Genomic DNA, 24,000 nt, shown 5'->3' on the forward strand with positions numbered 1-24,000 from the left:
CCCCTCCCCGGATTTCTGGCAGCATCCTGGACATTTCCGCCTGCAGCAGTCACCCTTAAAGAGTCCTTGATATCGCCCTGAAAGCCTGTTCCTCCCCCCAGCCTTTCTTGCTGTCATAAAGGGCACCATCATCCACCCAGCTGCTCAGCCAGAAACGGAAGTTGCGTTTAATTCCTCCTGCACTTCCAATCTAGTTCCAAATCTCAGCCTTTTCAATTCCTAAATATCTCATGGAGATGCTCCCTCTCTGTGGTCTGCCACCGTCTCTTGTGTGGATCCCTGCAGCAGCCAGTCCCCACAGGCCTCCCTGGCTCTGCTCAGCCTTGTGCCAGTGCAGTGCATTCTCCACAAAGCAGCCAGAGTGATTTTTTTTTTTTTTTTTGCTACTTTGGCTAAGGTTTTATTTATTTATTTATTTTTGCGGTACGCGGGCCTCTCACTGTTGTGGCCTCTCCCGTTGCGGAGCACATGCTCCGGACGCACAGGCTCAGCGGCCATGGCTCACGGGCCCAGCCACTCCGCGGCATGTGGGATCTTCCCGGACCGGGACACGAACCCGCGTCCCCTGCATCGGCAGGCGGACTCTCAACCACTGCGCCACCAGGGAAGCCCTAAGGTTTTATTTTTTTTAATTTTTATTAGACTGTAGTTGATTTACAATACTGTGTTCCTACTGTACAGCAAAGTGAATCAGTTATACATATACATATATCTACTCCTTTTTAGATTCTTTTCCCATACAGGTCATTAACAGAGTATTGAGTAGAGTTCCCTGTGCTATACAGTAGGTCCTTATTAGTTATCTATTTTATATATAGTAGTGTGTATATGTCAATCCCAATCTCTAGAGTGATATTTTGAAGTTTGTCAGATCAGGTCACTCCTCTGCTCAGAACCCTTCAGTGGCTCCCCATTGCCATTGGAACAAAATCCAGTTCCTTGCGAAGGCCTCCAAAGGCCCCCAAGGTTCTGGTTAACTTTGTCCCACCCCACTCTTCCCCCTTGATCTTTCTATCTTGCAGTTCCTCTGGCCTTTGCTCATTCGTTGTATTCATCATGATTCTTCTCATTCTCTCCAGGACCTGGGTCCATACTAGTTTCTGCCTAGAATAATGTTCCCTTTTTTGTCTAGTTAACTCAGTTATGATTTCCCCTGAATGGCCTTTACATGCATTGACCCATTTAATCTCCAGGACAAGGCTGTGTGGGCGGACACTGTGTTTATGTGCCTGACTCCACCTCCCTCTCCTCCCCCTCTTTACTCTCTAGCCCCACTGGCCTTTTTTTTTTTTGTCCCTTGAACATGCAAAGTTCAGTCCTGTCCCTGGGCCTTTGCACATGCTGTTCTTCCTACTTGAAATGACTTTACTCTGAACTCACAAAGCCACCTCCCTCTCATTGCACAGGTCCCAGCTCAAATGTCACCTCTGATGACTCCCCTCCTCCCACATGACATCCCCCTATTTTATTTTATTTTTTATTTTTTTTGGCTGTGCCATGAGGTTTGGTGGATCTTGGTTCCTGACCAGGCATCGAACCCGGGCCCTCAACACTGAAAGCACTGAGCCCTAACCACTGGATCACCAGGGAGTTCCCAACATCCCCCTATTTTAGCTTGTGCATTATACGTGTTCAGACCTAATGTAAACTTATTTTTTAATTTGGTTTTGTGTCTTCCCCACTCAAAAGGTAAGCTCCTTTATATTCTTATTCACCGATGTGTTCCCCTTCACTGATTCATTCAATCAGCAAATATTTACTGAGCGTTTACTATGTGCCAGGCATTTTCAAGGCACTGTAGACACGGCAATGAAGAAATCAGAACAAAAATCTGCACCCTCAAGATAGGCAGAGGGGATTAAGAGATACAAACTATTATGTATAAAATAAATACGCTACAATGATATAATGTACGGCACAAGGAATATAGCCGATATTTTATAATAACTTTAAATGGAGTATAATCTATAAATTATTGAATCTGTTGTATGCCTGAAAATTATATAATATTGTACATCAGCTGTACTTTAATTTAAAAAAAAATCTGCAACTTCATGGAGTTTAGATTCTCATCGATGGTCAAAAAATAAACAAGAAAATTATGTAAAAATGTGTACCAAGGCATATGATAATGTATGTGATGGAGAAAATAAAGCAGGGAAACAGGGGATGTTAGGGGGAGGAGGGTAGCAATAGGATCTTTGGAGAAGGCCCCACCCAAGAAGGTGCCCCTAGAATAAAGGCTTGAAGGGGATGAGGTATGAGCCATGTGAATATATGTGTTAAAAGTGCTCCAGGCAAAAGAAACAGCAGGAGCAAAGGCCCTGAGGCAGGGGTGTGCCTGGTGTGTGCAAGAACAGCCAGGAGTTCAATCCACTGGGAGCAGGGCTTTAGGAAATGAGTATGCAGTGAGGTCAGAGAGAACACGGGGGGACCAGTTCATGCAGGACCTTGGCCACCCTAAGCTCTTGATTTTCCTCCGTATGAGATCATGGTGGTTTTTGAGCCCAGGAATGTCATGATTTGATTTGACTTACATAGCTCCTGCATGGCTAACAGACCGTAGGGGGCAAGGGTGGAAGCAGAGGTCACTGTTAGGTGGTAGGCCAGGCATGAGGTAGCAACTTTAATCCAGGGAAGAGATGCAGCTCGGGGACAAAGCAGTGACAGTGAAGGTGAGGAGCGGTGGTCCTAGATCTGTCATGTAGGTAGAACCAGTGGGATCTGCTGACGGATCAGCGTGTCGGATATGAAAGAAAAGACAAGGGTCAGGATCAATGGTCAGGACAGCAGCAATGTCCAGTAGAACTCTGCCCTGATGGAAACGTTCTCAACCTGCCCTGTCCAGTATGGCAGCCACCAGCCACATGTGGCCATGAAGCACCAGACTTGTGGCCAGTGCAACTGAGGAACTGAATTTCTAATCTTTAATAGTTTTCATAATTTAAATCGTCCCACCTCTGTGACAACAGAAGTCATAGAGGCATGTGTCTGGGTATCCTTAACTAGGGATCACAGTCTCTTTGCTTAATTGACTAGGAGCTCCTGGAAGGCAAATTCTGCCTCTTAATTGCTTCTGTATTTGCAAACCTGGCAAAGTGTGTGGAATTCAATAGGAAATGGATAAATGTTTTTGTGGCCGATTGAATCAAAGAATGAATGAAATGAGATGATAGTGTCGGGTACATAGTAGGTGCTCTGTAAGTATCTGAATGAAGAGTTGAGAAATTCCACCCTCAAAACAACCCTGATCCATGGGACTCCTATCACTATGTTCCAAAGAGGGAACCCAGGCTCCGAGGAAGGAGGGTATCCTGTCTAGTGTCAAACAGCTGGCACCCCAGATGGAGCCACGAGTTCCCAGTTCTCAACCATTCAGCCCCCTTAATTCTCAAAAAAAATAAAGAAAAAGGAGACGAACGGAGGAGGTAGGCTCGGAAGAAAATAAATAAAATTATTATATCCTAATCACACAGTACAAATGGGGGTTAAATAAGAACAGGGAGAAATTGGGGGCCCCAGGACAGCATGTGGGGGCCCCAGGACAGCATGTGGGGGCCCCTTTCCCCCCCGCCCCTAAAAACCCACACCCTGTTCAATAAATACCCCTCCCAAGAGACCCAGAATTACCAGCCCCCAAAGAGTCCAGGCTGAAGAGTCTTGGGTCGAGCCCCTCACTTCACAGAGGAGGGCAACTGAGGCCCAGAGGGTCACCCGGCAAGTTCGTGGTTCCGGGGACCCTGGTAGGTCTCCTCTGGCCGCCCCCGGACCCCCCTGAGCGGGCGCCCCGCGCACCTGGACTCACACCTGGACGCGGTAGCCCCCCGCTCGCCTCCGGCAGAGCCTCCGCACCCACACCCAGTAGAAGGTCAGCATGATGGCCCAGTAGCCCACGTAGGCGCCGGCCCCCGCGGCCAGGTGGCGGGCCTCGGCCGCGCGGGAGGGGCCGCTCCAGTCGGCCCGGGCCTCGCGCACCACGCTGCGGACCAGCCCCCCGAGCAGCAGCAGCGCCCAGAGGGCCAGCGGCAGCACCGGGACGTAGTTGGCGGCCAGCTGGCGGCGGCCTGACGTGCCCCAGCCGCTCTGGTTCATGGTCGCCAGCGCCAGGAACTTGGCGGGCAGGAGGCCGCCCATGTAGAGGGGCGCGTAGAGCGAGAGCAGGAGCATCCGCAGGCAGCCGCGCAGCCAGGCCGCGAAGGCCGCCTTGGCCAGCGCCACGCCCTGCACGCACAGCAGCACCCAGAGCAGCGCCCACGGGCGGCCCGCGTAGAAGAGCCGGAGCACCGTGGCCGCCACGAAGAAGGGGAAGAGGCCCGAGACCACCGCCTCGTAGGTCATCCACGCGTGGTGCCGGTGCCACCAGAGCGCGTTGTACAGCCACTCGCGGAAGTACGACTTGGACCAGCGCGTCTGCTGGCTCAGCCAGCGCAGGAAGGATGAGGGCGTCTCCGAGTAGCAGCGGGACCGCGAGGTGTACCTGGGCGGGTGGGAGGAGGCAGGGCCGTCAGCGCGGCTCTCCTTGGGGCCCCCGGACGGAGAGTGGGAGCCAGAGATGGCCATGGGGCAAGTTTTCTCGACCTCTGTGGGCCTCGGGCTTCTTGATGCCCACCTGCGTCCTTGGACTCTTTCATCAATAGAAATTGATAAAAGGCCAAAGGAGAAATTCCAGTAAGGCTTTACTGGGACTCCTGCTGCAAGTAACAGGTTCCCTGGCTCGCTGGGGGAAGGGGGAGGGGACACGGGGACGAGCTGGTCCCTTCCATGGGGTGAGGGTCGGGGCGGATCTGTGGGTGGGCTGGAGGGTGTAGCTTGGGTGGTCCGCCCACCCCCTTGGTGGTGCCCTGGGCAGGGATCGTGCGCATGCGCAGGACCCTGCTTTTGCTCCCCACACCTCAGAAGTGGCGGTTGAGTTTGGGCCTTTTTGTATCTTGTTGTTCATAATTTGCCCCAACTGCATATGTGTGCAGTTATTTTTAGTCTCTTATAGTTTCTTTGTATTTTGTTGCTGGAGGAGAGGTTTGTTTAGGCGCAAGCGCTGCAGTAAAGGGCCCCAGGTCCCAGGTCCCAGCCTGTCTCATTCTCCTATGTAAAATGGGGTCAATAATGGTTCCTACCTAATAGATGAGGATTAAACGCTAAGTGCTTAGGACCAGTACATAGTACTTGCTCAATAGATGATAACGACTACTACTATTTTTATTACGACTAATGTAACCACTGGCATTACTATTATCACTGCGGTATTACTAATGCTATCACTAATCTATTACGAATACTATTCTTGGCAGGCACCATGGTGAGGAACAAGCCGGGCATGGTTCCTACCCAGGGTAACCCATGCGTTAGAGCTTCTCAATGGAACCATTAAGCTCCCTTCCAGTGGCTCTGCCAGACATTACTAATCAATCCCTCCCCGGTTTCCAGCCCAGCCCACGCAAAGCTAGAATCGCTTGTACGGAGCATCACCTTAGGTGGCCTCCAGCAGTCAGTTTGTTAGGAGGGTCTATCCCCGCGGGCACTGTTTGACAGTGTCCAGTCTCCTTCCCCTGTGTCACTTGGCATCCTCAGCGGCCTCCCTGCTAATCCTCTTCCTCCCTGCAGTCTGTACAGCTGGAGGGATCCTGTTAGAACAACATGCCGCCCCTCTGCTCAAACCCCCTCCTCGTGGCTCCCTCATCTTAGTTCACAGTTCTTACTGTGGCGCACAAGCCTTTCATGTGTGGACACCCCCACCCCCACCCCCGTGGACTCTCTGTCCTCTCCTGACACTCTTTCCCTTGCTGCACTATTTCCCGCCCATCCTTATCTTACCCTAATTTAACATTTCACTCCCTCTCTGGAAACTTCCTGGCTTTATGTGTCACCTTCGCATGATCGTTTTCTAATACACTATATGTTCTACTTACATATTTTATTTATTGTCTGTCTCCCCAATCAACGTAAGCATGAATTTGCATCTCTTTTGTTTGCTGCTGCATCCCCAGAGCTGAAAACATTGGCAGCGCTTAAAGAATATTTGTCAAGCGAATGAATGCCTGGGTTCCCTCGGTATACCCCGAGTTGCCTCTGGTGCTGTCACTGAGTCGAACTTCATAGAAATCCCTTTCCCCTGAACTTCACTGGTCTAGCCCATGCACCCCATGAGCCTCATTGAATCACATCTCTTCTTCCTGAAGCACTTACTAGAGTTGAGGCACTCCCCTCCTCTCCCACTTGAATCTTCTCACTCACTCTCTCACTAGTGAGATCCCACTCCATTGATCTCTTTCTCTCCCCACAGATTGGGGTAATCTGTGCTCTCTGTGGTAGAGCCATCTTGCCACATCTGAGGTTGTACCTTCTGGGTGGAATTCCTACCCTCACCTTGCCCTGCTTAGAAGAGTCCGCTGGGTCACATGGTTCAATGCAAATGCCCCTATGGTATCTTCCACTCTCCCCTAATGTCTCACTGGGCGTTCCTCCCTGATTCAACACAAATGCCACTTGTGCTCCATAGGGCTTCTTTTCCTCTCCCCTAAAAGCTCACTTGAAATGCACTTTAGGTTTGGAGAGTTTCCAGCACACGCACCCGCACACACACGTGTGGATACTCACTGGCCTCTGCACACACTCAAACACCCTGTCCCCTCAGCTTACTTGGTGGCATAGCCCATGCTGAGCATGCGGTTGGTGAGGTGACGGTCATCCCCAAAGGTGCAGTGGGTGCCCAGGAACTTCTGGTTGTACCAGGCCTCAAGGAACTGCTGCAGGAGGTTGTTCCTATATAGGCCTAGGTGGGGAAGGGGAGTACAGGAGCATCGACCTCTGCTGTTGCCAACACCATCCCCAGCCCTAGCTCCAAACCAACTCGTCTCCAATCCCAACCCCATCCTTAACCATCTTAATCCCATTCTCAACCTGTCTCCAGTGACAACTCCAGCCCCAGTCCTGTTCTCAACGTCAAATCCTTCCTCACCCCCATACCCATCCCAAACTTGCCCCAGTCCTGTTGCTGACCCACACCCACTTTGACTGCAAACCCATCCCCAAACTCACATCCATTCTCAGCCCCATCCGCTACCCATCCTCATCCAAAACCCCATCTCCAACCCTAAACCTAGCACCAACACTGTCCTTGACTCCAAACCCATCTCTTCCCCTTCCCCAAACCCTCCCCCTGCCCCAATCCCAATCCCCAACCACACCCTTTCTCCAGCCCATTCCCAACACCAGAAACCATCCCCACCTCCAACTTCCAATCTTATCCCTATCCCCAGTTCCTGCCCCAGCCCCATCTTTGTCCCCAGTCTCAATCACGTCTTCAACCCATTCTGGCTCCCCTTCTCCCTTCCCTCTCTGCCCCATCCATGGCCCTCCCAAGCCCTACCCCTGCTCACCTAGGGGACCACTGATGCAGGACACGCAGTGGAAGTAGCTCTGACAAGCGCGCTCCACGTTGAAGGCCACCCAGTACCGCAGGCTGCTTAGGAAGCTGACCCAGGAGTCCAGAGGGTTAAGGATCCGCACGTCGCCCCCAACGGCCCCTACCCGGGGGTCCTCGTCCAGCACCTGCACCAGCTCCAGCAGAGCCACAGGGTCCAGCCTGGTGTCTGAGTCACAGACCTGTCAGGTGGAAGGGACCAGGGTCAGGTTGGTAATTGAGGGGAGGGCACCAAGGGAAGGGGAGCAGATGGGACACTCTGCAGCCAATCTGAACACAACTTTGAATGTTTTAGTCACTTTCTTTCTTTCTTTCTTTTTTTTTTTTTGCGGTACTCGGGCCTCTCACTGTCGTGGCCTCTCCCGTCGCGGAGCACAGGCTCCGGACGCGCAGGCTCAGCGGCCATGGCTCACGGGCCCAGCCGCTCCGCGGCATGTGGGATCTTCCCGGACCGGGGCACGAACCCGCGTCCCCTGCCTCGGCAGGCGGACTCCCAACCACTGCGCCACCAGGGAAGTCCTTCTCTTCCTGGTCTTGCTGAGGCAAGCTGCCATGAGTTCTATGATGGCAAAGAAACAAATTCTGCCAACAAACACATGAGCTTGGAAGAGGTCCCTGAGCACTAGATAAAACCCAGCTCCAGCTGACGTCATGACTGCAGCCTGATGATACCGTGGACAGAGGATCCAGTTAAGCTTTGCCCAGACCCCTAACCCATGGAAACTCTGAGATAATAAATGTGTTTTGTTTCAAGCTGCCACATGTGTGGAAATTTGTTATGCGGCAATTAAAAAAAATAAGGCAGTGCATTAATGAATGAACCACTACATTGAATGGATGAATGAATGACAAAATGAACAAATAAATCTCTATATTGAATAGATAGGTAAATGGATGGGTAAATGAACAAGAGAATCTCAACACTGAATGAATGAAGAAGGGAAGAAACAGAATGAACCAATCTCTACATTTAATGGATAAGTGAATGAATAAATGATCGCCATATTGGATGGACAGATGGATGCATGAATGAATGAGTAAAAGAAAGAATTTCTACATTAGATGAAGAAAAAATGGAATCTCTGCATTGAATGAGTGAATAAATAAAGGAATGAATGACCTCTATATTGGCTGATTAGATGAATGAATGAGTGAAGAAAAAAAGGACTACAATGAAAGAAGGAAGGGAAAGAGGGAGGGAGACATTCTATATAGAATGGATGAATGAATCTTTATGTTGAATGGATGGATAAATGGATGGATGAGTGAATGAGTGAGTTAAGGAAAGTCTCTGCATCAAATGGATGAATGAATGAAGACACGAGAGAAAGAAGGAAGAAATCTCTTCGTTGAATGGATACATGAATGAATAAAATGAATGAGTGACCTCCCTATTGGATAGGTGGATAAATGGTCGTATGAATGATTGAACGAAGGAAAGAATCTCTCCACTGAATGGGTGAATGAATAAAGGAAGGAAAGAAGAGGTTCATTCTAATCTCTAAATTGAATGAAGGGTCCGAGGGAAGTGGGATTCGGGGTGTTAGGGCCACGATGCGGTGCGGGTGCCTTCCACTCACCTGCACGTAGTCCACCGAGTCGCCGAGCGCCTTGAAGGCGGTGTACATGACCTCGCGCTTGCCGCCCCAGCGCTGCGCCACGCACACGCACCTGCGCGTCCTCACCAGCGCCTCCACCGCCAGCCGCCCGGGATCCTCGGCCTCCACCTCCCGGTAGGCGCCCTCGCCCGCCGCGCCCGCCGCCGCAGGTTCCCACGGCTGGTGGTAGTTGCTGTCCCACACGTAGGTGGCGGGGTCCTCGTCGGCGAAGACCTCGCGGAACATGTCGACCATGTAGAGGTCCTCGGCGCGGTTGCCGTCCACCACCATGAGGATGTGCAGCCGCGCACGCGGGTACACGAGGGCGCGCGCGGACACCAGGCACTGGCGCAGGTACGCGGGGTCCTCCTGGTATGCGGAGATGGTCAGCGCCACGCTGCGCGCCGTGGCAGCGTCCGGAGGGCCCCGCGCCGCCGCCCGCCGCGCCGCCGCCGCCACCCGCCGGTGCTCCAGGTACGCGAAGAGGCTCTGCGCTACCAGGTGCACCGAGAGGAAGGCCCCGTAGAGGCCGAAGGCCAGGAGGCCGTAGCGATCCGAGGCCAGCGGCACGCTGGCGGCGTAAGCCCAGGTCATGAGGCCCAGGATGAGCAGCGCGAAGGCGATGGTCAGCACCCTCCGGGCCAGGCCGGAGCAGTGGCGGGCTGCAGGGCTGGGCTTGGGCACGTCCTGCCAGGGAGCGAAGAGAGGGGATAGGAAGGGGAAGAGGGTCCTGAAATGCCTCCAAGGGGAAAGAACCCCCTCCCTGGGTTTTGTTTCCAGGCCAGTGATAACATACCCTTTTCGTAAAGAAAATCCCCTGGGTACTGCAAAGTTATTTTCATTAACGAAAATAAATGTGGCAAACAGTTATCGAGGCTGAATGCCTGCTTCTGTTGATTCTAATACATTTTTTTCACATTTTTAACAGCTTTTAAATCCACGAAGATTACACTCAGTGGAGTGTCACAGTTTAATTAACAAAGGTTTCCCGCCTCCTTCTTAGTGGCACAGAAAATAATGGTTCATCTTATAAAGGTTTCTTAGTGTTAATACTAGTAATACTAATATACATCTAAAAGAAGAGAATGCAATGTGCTATGCGCCAGGCAGTGCTCTAAACCTTTTATAGGAACTAACTTATTTGAATCCTCGCAACAGCCCTGTAAGGTAGGTACAATTATTACCATCCCCATTTTACAGATGAGGCAACTGAGTCACACAGAGATGCAGCAACCTGCCCAAGGTCTGCCTGGAAAGCAGAGAAGCCAAGTTTTTTGTTTGTTGCATTTAAAAAAATTGTTATTGCAGTATAGTTGACTTACAGTGTTGTGTTAATTTCTGCTGTACAGCAGTGATTCAGTTAAACGTATATATTCTTTTTCATATGCTTTTCCATTATAATTTATCACAGGATATTGACTATAGTTCCCTGTGCTATACAGGAGGACCTTGTTGTTTATCCATTCTATATAGAATAGTTTGCATCTGCTAATCCCAAACTCCCAATCCTTCCCTCCTCCCCCTTCTCTGACAAGTCTGTCAGAGAAGCCAAGATTTGAACCCTAAGAATCCAATCACTAAACCACAACCTTATATACTGGCTTTACTCCTCAGGAGCGCCCCGGGGCACAGAGAGTGTTTCCTGCTGCCACCATACAGATGGCAAAACTGAGGATTGATTAGCCAGGAGGAGTGGCTGGCAGGGCCAGGTGTCCAGTACACGTGGCTGCAACAGCTCAGAATCAAAGGGGAGGAGGTGCCTCTGTTTTCTCATCTGTAAAATGGGGGTTTAGCCCCTTCCATGTGCCAAACACTGCTCCATGGGAGGTAGGTACTGTTACCCCCTCCTGTTACAAGTAAGGAAACTGAGGCACCAGGAGGTGTATTCTCTTGTCCAAGGTCGCTAGGCTCCACCGTCCTCTATGTTAAACTGCCTCCTCTGTCACCAGTTCCCATCTCTTGGGCTTATGATGAGTTAAATGAATCACTAAGCTGTAGAGCTGCACTGTCCAATAAGGGACCCACCAGCCACACGTGGCTACAGGACACTTGAAATGTAACCAGCACCACTGAGGAACTGAATTTTTAATTGTATTCGATTTACGTGTTTAAATTTAGATAACGGTCCTTAATTCAGTTACTGGAAAGCTTTTATGCCTGTTTGGAACAAGTAGGGGCTGTGAAGCTTCTCTTTCAACTAAATTTTACGAAATCTAAAAATACAGATCAAGCATCTTCAGTGAAAATATAGCATCTGCATGAGGTGTGCCACACATCTGGACTATGAAGCCTGAATGTGGAGAAAATATAGCATCTGCATGACGTGTGCCACACATCTGGACTGTGAAGCCTGAATGTGGGGAAAAAAGAAAGTAAAGTACCCCATTCATGTTTTTGCATTGATTACATACGGAAATGATAATATTTTTGATATATAGTGAGGGTCGGCATACTATGGCCTCCTTTTTCACTACGGCCCCGCAAGCTAAGATTAGTTTTTATGGTTTTAGAAGGTTGAAAAAAGTGAAAAGAAGAAAAATACTTTGTGGCACATGAAGATTTTATGAATATACACACTATTACGTGTAAAATAAACAACAAGGACCTACTGTATAGCACAGGGAAGTATGTACTCAATATTTTGTAATAACCTATGTGGGAAAAGAATCTGAATAAATATATAACTGAATTACATTGCTGTACACCTGAAACTAAGAGGACATTGTCAATCAACTATACTTCCATAAAAATAAAGAAATAAAGAGAATTATATGAAATTCAAATGTCAGCGTCCTTACGTCGTATTATTGGCACACGACGCTCATCTGATTACATATTGTACACAGCTTGATTTCTCACTACGCCAAAGTGGAGTAGTTACAATACTCAATGGTATGGCCCTCAAAACCCCAAATATTGACTGTCTGGCCTGGTACTGAAAAAGTTTGCCGACTCCTGATAGCTTGGGTTAAAGAAAATGTTATTATTAAAATTAATTGCACCTGTTTCTTTTTCTCTTTTTAGTGTGGTTACTAGAAAATTTTAAATTATGTATGTGGCTTATATTATGTTTCTCTCTAGGGCAGAGCTAAGGTACAGCTTTTAGCCTGGTTCTAGTAACCGGTCAGTATTAGCAAGTATTATTTCTTCTGGAATCCTCCTTCTCTGTCTCTGCCTCAGTTTCTGGGGGTGACCCAATTCATGCTGGGGATCAGCGAGATGGCTGGGTATCTGGAGCGTTCTAAACCCAACAACAGTCATGGTAACACGTGTCGGCTATGGACGCACAACTCCACACGTATACTCACACACGATGAGAGACACACAGAGCGTGCCCCCATAGGAAAACACTCATGTTCTGAAAGATGACTCCAGACACCTGCCCTTAGAATTTAGTGATCCTGAAACTAACCGACATCAGCCCCCCTCCACCACCACTGACAGCCACACAGGTGAACTCCAGGACACATGCCCTTCAGCAGGAAGGAAAAACACCAGGAAGAGATGCCCAGGCGGCGACCAACACACAGACACCCACCCGTGGGTCTGGAGCAATGGGGCAGATGCAAGTTTCAGAAAAAAATAGTAACCGTTGAGACTGAACCATATGAAATTGCTATTTTCACCAGTCAAAGGAGACCGGAGATTGGCGTGAGGCCCCCTTCATTTGACTCAACTTCATATTTACTGAACACCCGAAAGTAAAACCCAGAGCCCCGTGTCAAGCAAAGACAGCTCTCCTCTCCCTTTCCTGGGCACACAGACGTACACGGATTCATAGCCAGGTCGACACCGCCAGGCCACATCTGACACGCGTGCAGGCGGGATGGTACACACTCACAGGGTCGCTGTCCGGCACAGGAGCACACGCGAGCTCCCCAGCACTGGCGGTTCCTCGCACACACGTGGTCACACACGTGCTGGTGGTCCCCCCAGCCGCAGTCACACACACACGCACTCACACACACACCTGTCTCATCGCTGTGGGTCCGGTGGGCCTCTCTCCTCTCCTGATGGCTGCTCCCCGAGTCTCTCTGCTGCCCGAGAGCTGGGGGGTGATTTGAAGAGAAGCGCGGGCGGGGGCGGGAGGAGGGGCTGACGTCAGGGCTGAGCTGGGCCAGGGGCCCTGAGGTCACGGCGGAGAGTCAGGCAGCCCCACCCGCTTCCCGCTACCACCCGCGCCGCGCCAGGCCTCCCTTCCCAGCGCCCCCATCCTCGCCGCCCTTCTCTCTCCCGCTGAGCCCCCCCATCGCACCCCCTCCTTTCCCCGTCTCTCCCTCGATTTCTTCTCCTCTCTCTCTGCTCTCGTCTCTCCCTCCACTTCTGGATTTCTCTCCATCACTTTCTTTCTCCCCACGTCCCTCTTACTCTCACGACCTCTCTTTCCTCCTCTCTCCCGCGTGGCTCTCTCTTTCCCCCTCTCCCAGACCTCCTCGCCTCCCCCCTTCTCCTCCACCTCAGTCTCCGCACACACTGCCCCTCCCGTCGGATCCTCAGAATCCGTCTGGGATTGGGTTCCCCGGGGACTGGTGGCGGCCACTGGCAGATGCAATCAAATGCACACACGTGAGTGCTTGCGGGTGTGACTGCGTGTGCGCTGGCCTGGGAGGCCTTCTGTCTGGAACTGGAGCTGTGAGTGAACGTCTGAACGTTCCGTGCCTAATTGATTCGGGTCCACGTGCGTGTGCTTGTGTGTGTGTGTGTGCGCGCGCGCCCGTGGCACGAGCGCGTGCATAGGTGCCAGGGTCTGGGACATTGGGATTTGTCTCCTCAGAGCCTCCAGGGTAAACTCAGAGTTGTTGGTCAGCTGCCCCCAGGGAGCCTGGGAAACTGAGTCAGAGCAAAAGAAGTGGACTCGCTCAGAGACCAAAGAGACAGGGGTGCTGGGGTGTCTGAGTCCCCAGCTCCTCAGGGCTAGAAGACTCAGTGATAAATGTCATTGTTTCCATGCCCTTCTTTTCAGGATTTAAAGAAAAAAAAAATCTCTGTATCTAGTTCTTTCTCTCTGCTCCTCTTAGTATGAACTGATAACGTCTGTCTCTCTCCCTGTGTCTGTGACTCTGATTATGTATTTCTGTACCTGACCATCTCCTCTCTCTTTGTCTCTGTCTTTCTCTGAGTCTATCATTTTGTCTCTGTCTCCCTGGCTTCGTTTCTCTGTCCATCTCCCTGTCTGGTTCTTTCTCTCTGTGTTCCAGTCTCTCTCCTTGGCTTCCATTTCTACCTGCTTCCTTCTGGGTTTGTGTCTGTCTCTAAATTTCTGACTCTCCATCTCCTGACTTTCTTGTTCTGTGTCCCTCTTTCTTTCTCTCTCTGACTTTTTCATCCTTTTTCTCTCTTTTCTCTCTTCCTTCCTCTGTGTTTCTCTGCCTGTGTCTCTCTTCGTATACTTCTATCTCCTTCTTTCTGTTTCTATCTGTATCCTTAGCTTTTTATTTTTCCCTGTCTCCCAGGTTCTGTTTCTCGGTTTCTCCCTGATCTCTCAGTGGCCGCCTGATTCTCCTTTCTCTGCATCTGTCTGTCTGTCTCTCTCAATCTCTCTCCTACCTCGGTCTCTCTGCATCTCAAGTGTATCTCTGATGCTCTATCTCTGTGTGTGTTTCTCTCTCTCTGACTCTCTCTCTCTCCCTCTCATACTGTTTCTCTCTGTTTTTCTGTCTCTAAGTCCTCATGTCTCCCTGCTGCTTTATCTCTTCCAGCCTGTTCTGGAGCTTTTCCCCTGCAAGTTGCCAAGTCCTCACTCCCTGGGTTTCCCAGGACAGGCAGGGTGTGCTGCGCCCACACCAGGTTGGGTCTCTGCCTGAACCTGGCTGTCAGGGAGAAGAAGGCTAGTTCAGGGCCCCAGTCAGGGGCACCCCGCCCACCTCGCCAGGGCAGGGCCAGCCATTTCTGAGTCTCTGACGCCGTTGCCGGGAGCCTAGGCCACCGCCTGGTGTCTGGCTATGTCAGGATGATGGGTCCTCCAGTGGGAGCCCAGCCCAGAGTAGGAGGGGAAGGTGATTCCTCTACCCCAGGATGGGGGGGGGTGGCAGCCTGAGCTCCACTCAGAAGCCGGGCAGTTGGCTGCCCAGCCCTCCACCCCGCCCTGCCCGGGTGGAGCAGCTGTATAAAACCAAATGTTTCCAAAACCGGAGTGTGGATGAGGGAGGAGGAACCAGGACTTTAAACACCAATAGTTTCTTCCACTAGGATCCAGGAGTCCAAGCCCCCAGCCTTTCCTCCCTCAGACCCAGGGGTCCAGGCCCCCAGCCCCTCCCCCCTCAGACCCAGGATCCAGGCCCCCAGCCCCTCCCCCCTCAGACCCAGGATCCAGGCCCCCAGCCCCTCCTCCCTCAGACCCAGAGGTCCAGGCCCCCAGCCCCTCCTCCCTCAGACCCAGGATCCAGGCCCCCAGCCCCTCCCCCCTCAGACCCAGGATCCAGGCCCCCAGCCCCTCCCCCCTCAGACCCAGGAGTCCAGACCCTAGGCCCCTCCTCCCTCAGACCCAGGAGTCCAGGCCCCCAGCCCCTCCCCCCTCAGACCCAGGATCCAGGCTCCCAGCCCCTCCCCCCTCAGACCCAGGGGTCCAGGCCCCCAGCCCCTCCTCCCTCAGGCCCAGGGGTCCAGACCCTCGGCCCCTCCTCCCTCAGACCCAGGATCCAGACCCCCATCCCCTCCTCCCTCAGACCCAGGAGTCCAGACCCCCGGCCCCTCCTCCCTCAGACCAGGAGTTCAAAAACCTAACCTCTCCTCCCTCAGACCCAGAAGTCCATTCTCCCAGCATTCCTTGCAGGGAGAGATGACCAAGGCTGGGAGCAGCCACGACAAGAGCTGAAAGACAAGGACAGACCAAGTGGGCACTCCCACAGGAGGCAGGGCTGGTAGCGGCGGGACCACCTCCTGCTCCCCTCACTAACAGCCATCTCTCCCAGCATCCTCCACTCCAATGGTGGCTGATCTCAGGTCCCTACCTGGGTCCACAGTGGCCGTCCCAAGACTTCCATCAACATCGCAAAACCTCAGGCTGTGGTTTACAGAACACAGGACCAAAGAGCGAAAGTGGGGAGATAATAAGGCCGAAATGGAGAAAAGGCAAGGGAAGGAACATTTGTTCCCTATAGGGACATCTCCTGTGCCCCTCGTGGGCCAAGCTCTCAGCTGGGCGATGCTGGGCACACAGAAATGACTCAGACCCGGGCCCTGCCCTTGAGGAGATGCCAGTCTGGTGGAGGAGACAGCTGTGTAAACAGAGGATCACAGACCAATTCGAGGACAAGGACGCATGAACCCAGCAGGAGAGTCAGGGAGGGCTTCCTGGAGAAGGAGGAGGAGAGCCCTGAATGTTGAGAAGTTAGGGTAAGGACGGCGGCGGTGGGGCTGGGGGTTGAAAGGTAGAACATGAAGGGCATCCAAGACAAGGAATGTCCTAGACAGTCCGGAAAGTACCTGGGAGTTGATGTTGTGGAGGCTGAAAGGGTGACGCCCAGGGGTGGGTGCATTGCAGGGTCCACCCAACGCAGGGTTTTGAAGGCCAGATTCAGCGGCTGGGACTTTGTCCTGGGTGCTGGGGAGCCATGGGAGGCCTGGGAGCAGGGGAGAGACAGGGTCAGCTCTGGGTGCCTGTGAGGGACACACAGAGTGGAGAGGCTAGGAGCTTTTGGCCCGGGTGTGTGGGTGTCGGGTTCATACCAGGGTCTTCTCTGGGAGAAAGAGAGCAGAGTGTGAGCTTGGATGCAGGCAACAGCGGTGGGACCGGCGGAGTGCTCAGGGACCCGCAGAGTGAGGGAGAACAAAGGCCGGAGAGGAAACCCTGAGGATGGAGGAGACAGGGAGGTGGGCAGCAGATGTGGGGGGCAGACCCACTGAGCCTTTCGTCTGAGCTACTTCTGACTGCCTTTGCCTCCTTTTGGAGCTAGGGAGGGTGAGGATTCTAGGGAAGCAACTTGAAGAAGTCCGTGTTCTGTTAAATGCCTGAGTCCAGGGGTATGATTTCTCTGCAAGGTGTCCTGAGGGGGAGGGAAGTGCTTTGGGAGAATCTAGACACTGAGAGTCAGAGGAGAAAAGAAGAGGGGGAGGAGGTGGAGAGAAGGGAGGGGGAGAGGGGGGAGGGAGGAGGGAGAAGGGGGAGGGGGGAAGGGGAGGAGGGAAGATGGGAGGGAGGGGGGGAGGAAAGAGGGAGGCTGGCTTACCTGACCACCGTGCTTAATATGGAAACCGGCCCCACCCTGGGACTCCTGACCCTCTCTACCCTCTAATTGTTTTTTCCCCACAGCATTGGTCACCTTCCTACATAAAGTATAACTTGCCCGTTGATTCTCTTTGTATAATTTGTGTCTCCCTTGTTAGAATGCAAGCACCACACAGGCAGCAGCCTTTGCCTGTGCTGTTGGTGACTCTGTTTCCTTGGGGTCTGGACCCGTGCCTGGTACACAGTAGGTGCTCAATAGATACGTGGTGAATGAATGAGTGAGATTGGGATGGAGAGTCAGAACGGTCGATGGAGACAGGAAAGAGGAGGAAGAGGAGGAAAAAGGGGGGAGGGGAGGGAAGGAGGAAGGCGGAAGGAGAGAGAGGGGAGGATGGGAAGAGGGGGGAGGGAGAAAGACCAGAGCTGGGATTCTACCCCCCTCCCCCACCGACTACCCAGCAGCTGAGAGGGATAGGATGGGGTGTTCCCAGGGACGTGGACCCTAGGTAAGGCTTCCCAGGAAGAGCAAAGATCCCAAATCTGGAAGCAGATTGCCTCTGGACTTCCAGGAATTCCAGGGCTTGTGTCCCAGCACTCTTGGCAAAGCCCTGGACAGGCTGCAGCTGGTTACACAGGGCCATTCCTCCCAAACACCCATGTTCTGGGAAACACCTAGGTCTCCAAATTCTGCCAAAATCCTGGGTGGGAGGGAGGGAGGTGATGACTGTACATCCACCTGCCTCTGGGAAGAAGCTGGGGGACCTTCAAGGCCAGGAGGAGAGGGACAGCCCTGTCTGGCTGTAACCCCATCCCTCCAGCTGAAAACACCGCCACCCTGCTTCCTCTCTGCTCCTACCCTTCTCCCCAGAGGGGAACAGAGACAGAAAGGGCCAGAGAAGGACTTCCTTTTCAGCAGCTCTATCTTCTGCCAGGGAAGCAAGAGAGGAGTCTCGTTTTCCAAAGAGGGAAACTGAGGCCTGGGAAGAGCTGTTTCCTGGCCAGAGTGATACAGCATGGAGTCAGCAGAGCCAGGTAAGTAGGTCACTGGGGAAAGAGGAGGCTGGGGGCTGGACCCCTGGGTCTGAAGGGGGAGGGACTGGGGGCTGGACCCCTGGGTCTGAGGGGGGAGGGGCTGGGCACCTGTACCCCTGGGTGTTGTAGAAGATGCCTGGGCCCTGGACCCTTGGGTCCATCACCTTCAGAGCTCTGACAGAAAAATTTTCGAGGCCCATGTTACTCTTGCATATATGGCTTTGGCTCTGTACCCCTACCCCCGTCTCCCTTCCCAAAGTTCCCGTTGTCCACGTTGAGTCCTGGGTCCGCCTCCACAACAGACCAGGGCCTGAATAGCCTCTTGTGGGAGAAACGCAACAGTCTGAGTCAGAAGATGGAGGAGAGGATGATGGGGAGCCGGAGGGATGGGCTGGGGCCCCCAGGTAGGAGCCGGTTACTTGCGTGTTATTGATTCCCCTGAGCCTCTGTTTCCTCATCTGTAAAATGGGAACATCTCAAATTGTCCCTCACAGGGTAGCCCTTCAGGTTAAGTGAGAGGGTCTGTCCAGCACACTGGAATTTGAGGTGAGTTTTAGCTGTTCCTGAACCAGCAGCAGCTGAGGGTCTGTATGACTGACTCAGGCGGCAACAGGGGGATCCTTGACCTTCCCCGGCGACCTCAGCTCTGACCTGGGGACCAGACCCATTGAGGGAAGGTGCCCAAGGGCACACAGCCAGAAACCTCCTCCACCGTCTGCTCTTATCACCTATCCAAGCCTCCTGCGAAAGGGTCTGGGGGCACCAGTGCATCTGAATCAGCTGTGTGCATTTGCTAAAAATAGAGATTTCTGGGTCCCACTCCCATATATTCTGACTCAGTGAGCTCAGGACCCCGCAAATGACTTAAACATATGCCCCCCGGAGTTCCCTGGTGGCCTAATGGTTAGGATTCCAACTTTCACTGCCTTGGCCTGGGTTCAATCCCTGGTCAGGGAACTGAGATCCCACAAGCCCCATGTGGCACGGCCAAAAAAAGAAAATCTCCCAATGGTCCTGAAGTGACATTCCCCCCCCACCAGGCTCCTATTTCATGCCTACTCTTAATTAACTCCCTTGAAAACCATTTGAGGCAAGTATTATAATCAACTATCCTTCAATAAACAAAAAAAAAATCCTGAAATGTTAACAGATTTCTGTGAGCTAGCACGAGCCGTCTCAACACCCTCTGATACACGGGTTGGGGTTGGGTGGGACAGGCGTGGGGCTTCCATCATGTCAGGGTCCCAGGAATCATGGGCCCTGGCTACTCTGAGGCTTGGGAGACCGAGGCCAGCTCCAGCCCACAGAAACAGTATTGACCACAGAGGGCACTTGTCAATGGCGGCCTCTCTGGCTCAGGTGCTGTCCAGCTGCTTCAGGTCACTGACGACTGTGCTTGGAACCAGGCTATTTCTGTCTGTGGTGCTGCTGTTTCTCCCAGCCTCCAGATGTGGGGACGGGGTTGGGGGGGGAAGGATAAGAAATGATTTCCACTGACTCTACTGAACCCTGCATCAGCTCACCCCACGTCATCCGTTCAGCTGCAGAAGATTCTAAGACGCACCCTTTCTTTACCTTCGCTGTTCCAGGAAAGTGTTCCTTCCTGCCTTCCTTGTTTCTCCATCCCTCTGATCTCTCCTCCCTTTTTTTCTCTCTCTTCCTTTCTCCTTCCCTCCATCTCCTCTCCCTCCCTCCTTCTCTTGTCTCTCCATCGCTCACCTCTCTCTCTCCCTCCCTCCTTTTTCTCTCTCAGTAAAATTTTCACTGGAATGTAATATACACCCAAACCATTGCACATATCATAAATGTCCCACCAATCATTATTCACAATGTTAAGACACCTGAATAACAAGCACCCAGATCAAGAAGCAGAATGTCCCCACTGCCCCCTTCCAGACACCTACACACACACTTGGGGATGAACAGCATCCTCACTCTGTGTCACGTAAATGGAATCGGACAGTGCGTCCTCTTTTGTGCCTGGCTTCTTTCCCTCTATGTTATGTCCATGAGATTCAGCTGCAGTTGTGCATGTTATGATTTGTTCCTTCTCATTCCCATAGAGGAGCATTTCGTGGTGCGAATACACAATGTCTCCTTTCGTTGTGCGGACAATCTTGCACAGGAAGGATTGTTAATAGACCCAATTTACAAGTGAGAAGACAGAGGCTCAAAGAGAGGAAGCCCTCAGTGCTGGGAGTCTGTGTCCCCTGGACTCCCTCTTAGTCACCTGAGAGCTGAAGTTCTCAGTTCTTTACCCCTCATGGATTATTTTCTGACCTGGGCAAAGTTTCCCAAGCTTTAGCGACTTCCGAAGGAGCAGAGCTGAGGGACCAGAAGGGGAGGTAGATCTGGGGCTGCCTGAGTAACAGGATCTGGGAGGGATCACTCCTGGTTTCCAAACAGCTAAGGATATGCTGCCACAATGCCTGTGTTAATGCCTTTTGGGGGTGCGCTGGAACCTCCTCGGAATTTAAACATCCAATTCACTTACCTCCATGTTCCTGATGCCCTGTGACCCTCTGCACTTCTGGGCTGAGGACATACAGGTCTCTTGGAGGTTTTTGTTTGTTTTTTTAAAAATTGCTGACCCCTGATTTTTTTTTTTTTTTTTTTTTTTTTTGGTCACACCACACACAATGTAGGACCTTAGTTCCCCGACCAGGGGTCAAACCTGCACCCCGTGCAGTGGAAGCTAGGAGTCCTAATCACTGGACCACCAGGATGTCCCTCTTGGAGGTTTTAAAGGTGATCATGAAATGTTAATGGCTATATCACAAACACAGTTGTCGAAAGCAGAGAGAAAACTGGGAATACGAAGACAAACAGGAGAGTGTGAGGATGCTTATTCCTTCATGTTCCCTGGGGCCTGTGAGCCAGCTCTCTGGCCAGAACACACAGGCAAACTGGACCCAGAACAGCCTTAATCAGCTCAGATGTGATGGGAGAGGAGAGCGGGCAGCCCTCAGTCACACTGGCCAAGCCCGTGGCCACTAGCTACATGCAGCTATTAGATGTAAATGGATTAAAATTAAATTAAATGTATAATCTAGTTCCTCCACTGGAGATTTAGACTCTGGGAGGGATGCATGGCTGCCGTGAAAAAGTGTTTTGTCAACGAGGAAGAAAGTGGGAAGGGGCTTTTGGGAGGTGTGATGGTCTGATTCTGATCCTAATTCCAATATATGGATTTCTTCCCAAATCAAGCAATTCTCCAACACCAGCTGGGTGTCCTAGTGAAACCGAGCAGGACCCTGTGGGGCTCCTGGACATGGACGCCTTTCTGTGTACCCCGTTTCTTGTTTGTAGGGAATAGACTCCAGCCTCCTCCGTGACCTTCCCTGAGTTCCTGAGTCCAGATTAAATGAGTGGAGTCTGATTTTTATCAGCAACCCCGCCCTTGAACCATTGCTATAAAACTCCTCCCCAAATCCCCCCAGGTTGGGTCCCATAGTTTTTCAGGGCACAAGCCCACTGTGTCCCCCTTTGCCTGGCAAAGCAATAAAGCTGTTCTTTTTCTTTTAAAATAGTTTTTTTTTTTTTTTTTGGCCACACCCCGTGGCATGCAGAACTTCCCCGACCAGGGATCAGACCTGTGCCCCCTGCACTGGAAGTGCAGAGTCTTAACCACTGCACCACCAAGGAAGTCCCAAGCTATCCTTTTCTACTTCACCCAAAACTTTGTCTCCAAGATTCAATTCGGCACCCGTGCACAGAGGCCAAGTTTTGGGCAATCACTGCAATTCAATTCTGACACTCTACCCAGAGATCACATCAGATCCCGCAGGTTAAGGGCTCAGTCCCACAAGACTGCTCTCTCCTCCAACTCAGATGCCAATCACAAGTCCAGGTTGTCACCTGGGCTTCTGACTGACCAACTATAAATCAGAGGTTCCTGTGACATCCCCTTTTCGGGTGTGATTAATTTGCTAGAGTGGCTCACAGAACTCAGGAAACCCATTTACTCACTGCATTACTGGGTTATTACAAAGGATATTAAAGGCTATGAATCAACAGCGAGAGACACATAGGGCGAGGTCCTGAACAAAGGATCTTCCGTACTGTTAAACAACAAAAATTCAACTAATTTAAAGATCAAATTGGCTTTATTGAACAATTCATGAACCAGGCAGCATCCCATCGAACAAATGGGAAGGAACTTCATTGAGCTGAAGAAAAGGAAAGGTTTGTAAAGGTAGAGGTAGGGGTGGAAGGTGGGGATTATTAACAGCGAATGCATTGTTTCAGGCAAGGTCACCTCCCATAAGGGGAAAGAAAGTGGATTACCTCCTGGTACTAGGCAGGAAATTCCAGGTTGGCTGGTTAAAGGTCACATTTCTGTGGGAAGGGGGGTGGGGGAGGGGAAGGGGGAGGGGGAGGGGGAGGGGAGGGGTGGGGGAGGGTTGAAACTGCAGTTAGGTTATGTATTAAGTCTTGGTTTGCTGGCACAAGTGACTCCATTTGGGGCCAGCTGTCTCCTTTTTTTTTCTTTACTAAATTTGTTTATTTATTTTGGCTGTGTTGGATCTTCGTTGCTGTGCGTGGGCTTTCTTTACTTGCAGCGAGCAGGGGCTACTCTTCGTTGGGGTGCGGTGGCTTCTCTTGTTGTGGAGCACAGACTCTAGGCTCACGGGCTTCAGTAGTTGTGGCACGCGGGCTTAGCTGCTCCGCGGCATGTGGGATCTTCCCCGACCAGGGCTCGAATCCGTGTCCCCTGCATTGGCAGGCGGATTCTTAACCACTGTGCCACCAGGGAAGCCCCAGCTGTCTCCTTTTTAACAGTACCCGTGGAGTTTAGGGCTCGCCATGGTGGCACGTGGAAGCCTTCTAGGTTTTCCCCAACATGGAAGCTCTCCAAACCCCGTCCTTTTGAGTTTTTATGGAGGCTTCATTACATAGGCAAGATTGATTAAATCATTGGCCATTGATGGGGATTGATGGAACTCATTCTCCAGCCACTCATAGGTCCAGGGGTGGGGCTGAAAGTTCCAACCCTCTACTCATAGGGTTGGTTCCTCTGGTGACCATCCCCCCATCCTTAGGTGATCTTCAGAAGCCTCCTCATTAACATAACAAAAGGCACCTTTATTGCTCTCCTCACGGGGAATTCCAAGGGCTTGGGGAGCTCTGTGCCAGGAACAGGGATGAGGACCAAATATATATTCCTTACTGTCATTACAGTATCACGGAAGCTCCCACAATTGCTAATAGGCAAGACACCTCCCAGGCAGATTACTTAGCTGAAGAAGATAAATTTCTTGTCCTCCAAGAGGACATACTGGGCAAACGGTGCGTAGAGAAAACAGGTACTCCAACGAAAACGTGTGCACAGATGTTCATAGTATCACTCCTCACAATAGCCAGAAGGTGGAAACAACCAAAGGTCCATCAGTGGATGAATGGAGAAACAAGATGCACCTGCACCACTGCACCACTGTTCTCTGTCTTCACCTCCGCGATCAGAAAACAAGTATCCCTGCCCAAGACCTGTCCTACTTGTCCTCTGAATCCCACTCATCTCATTTTCTCAAGAACTTCCCTCCCTCACTTATCTGCTCTCTCTCCTGCAGCATCAAATCTTTCCCTTCCCTTCCATCATTCCCAACAGCACCCAATAAGGTCTAGAACCTCTTTTTTTTTTTCGTTTTAAGTTTATCCTTCCACTCCACATTCTTCCTTAGTTTCCAACCAGTTCCTTGGCTCTCCTTCTCCACAGCCAAACATCCCAAAAGAGTTGTGTATGTTTGCAGTATTTCTTCACCTCATAGTTGTCTATGACTCTC

General features: G+C 51.7%; 1 protein-coding gene across 1 annotated transcript; it reads right to left on the reverse strand.

Moving 5' to 3' along the window:
• Nucleotides 1-3,538: 3,538 nt before the first annotated feature.
• On the reverse strand, nucleotides 3,539-13,327 carry HAS1 (hyaluronan synthase 1). Its single transcript, XM_004286477.4, has 5 exons — nucleotides 12,989-13,327; nucleotides 9,001-9,705; nucleotides 7,377-7,602; nucleotides 6,637-6,769; nucleotides 3,539-4,477 (listed from the first exon to the last, which is right to left on the reverse strand). Exons 1-5 carry the CDS (start codon nucleotides 12,995-12,997, stop codon nucleotides 3,802-3,804), a joined length of 1,749 nt encoding a protein of 582 aa, XP_004286525.2. The 5' UTR covers nucleotides 12,998-13,327; the 3' UTR covers nucleotides 3,539-3,801.
• Between the last annotated feature and the right edge of the window lie 10,673 nt (nucleotides 13,328-24,000).

Source organism: Orcinus orca, chromosome 20, assembly GCF_937001465.1.
Source record: "Orcinus orca chromosome 20, mOrcOrc1.1, whole genome shotgun sequence".
Taxonomy (NCBI): domain Eukaryota; kingdom Metazoa; phylum Chordata; class Mammalia; order Artiodactyla; family Delphinidae; genus Orcinus; species Orcinus orca.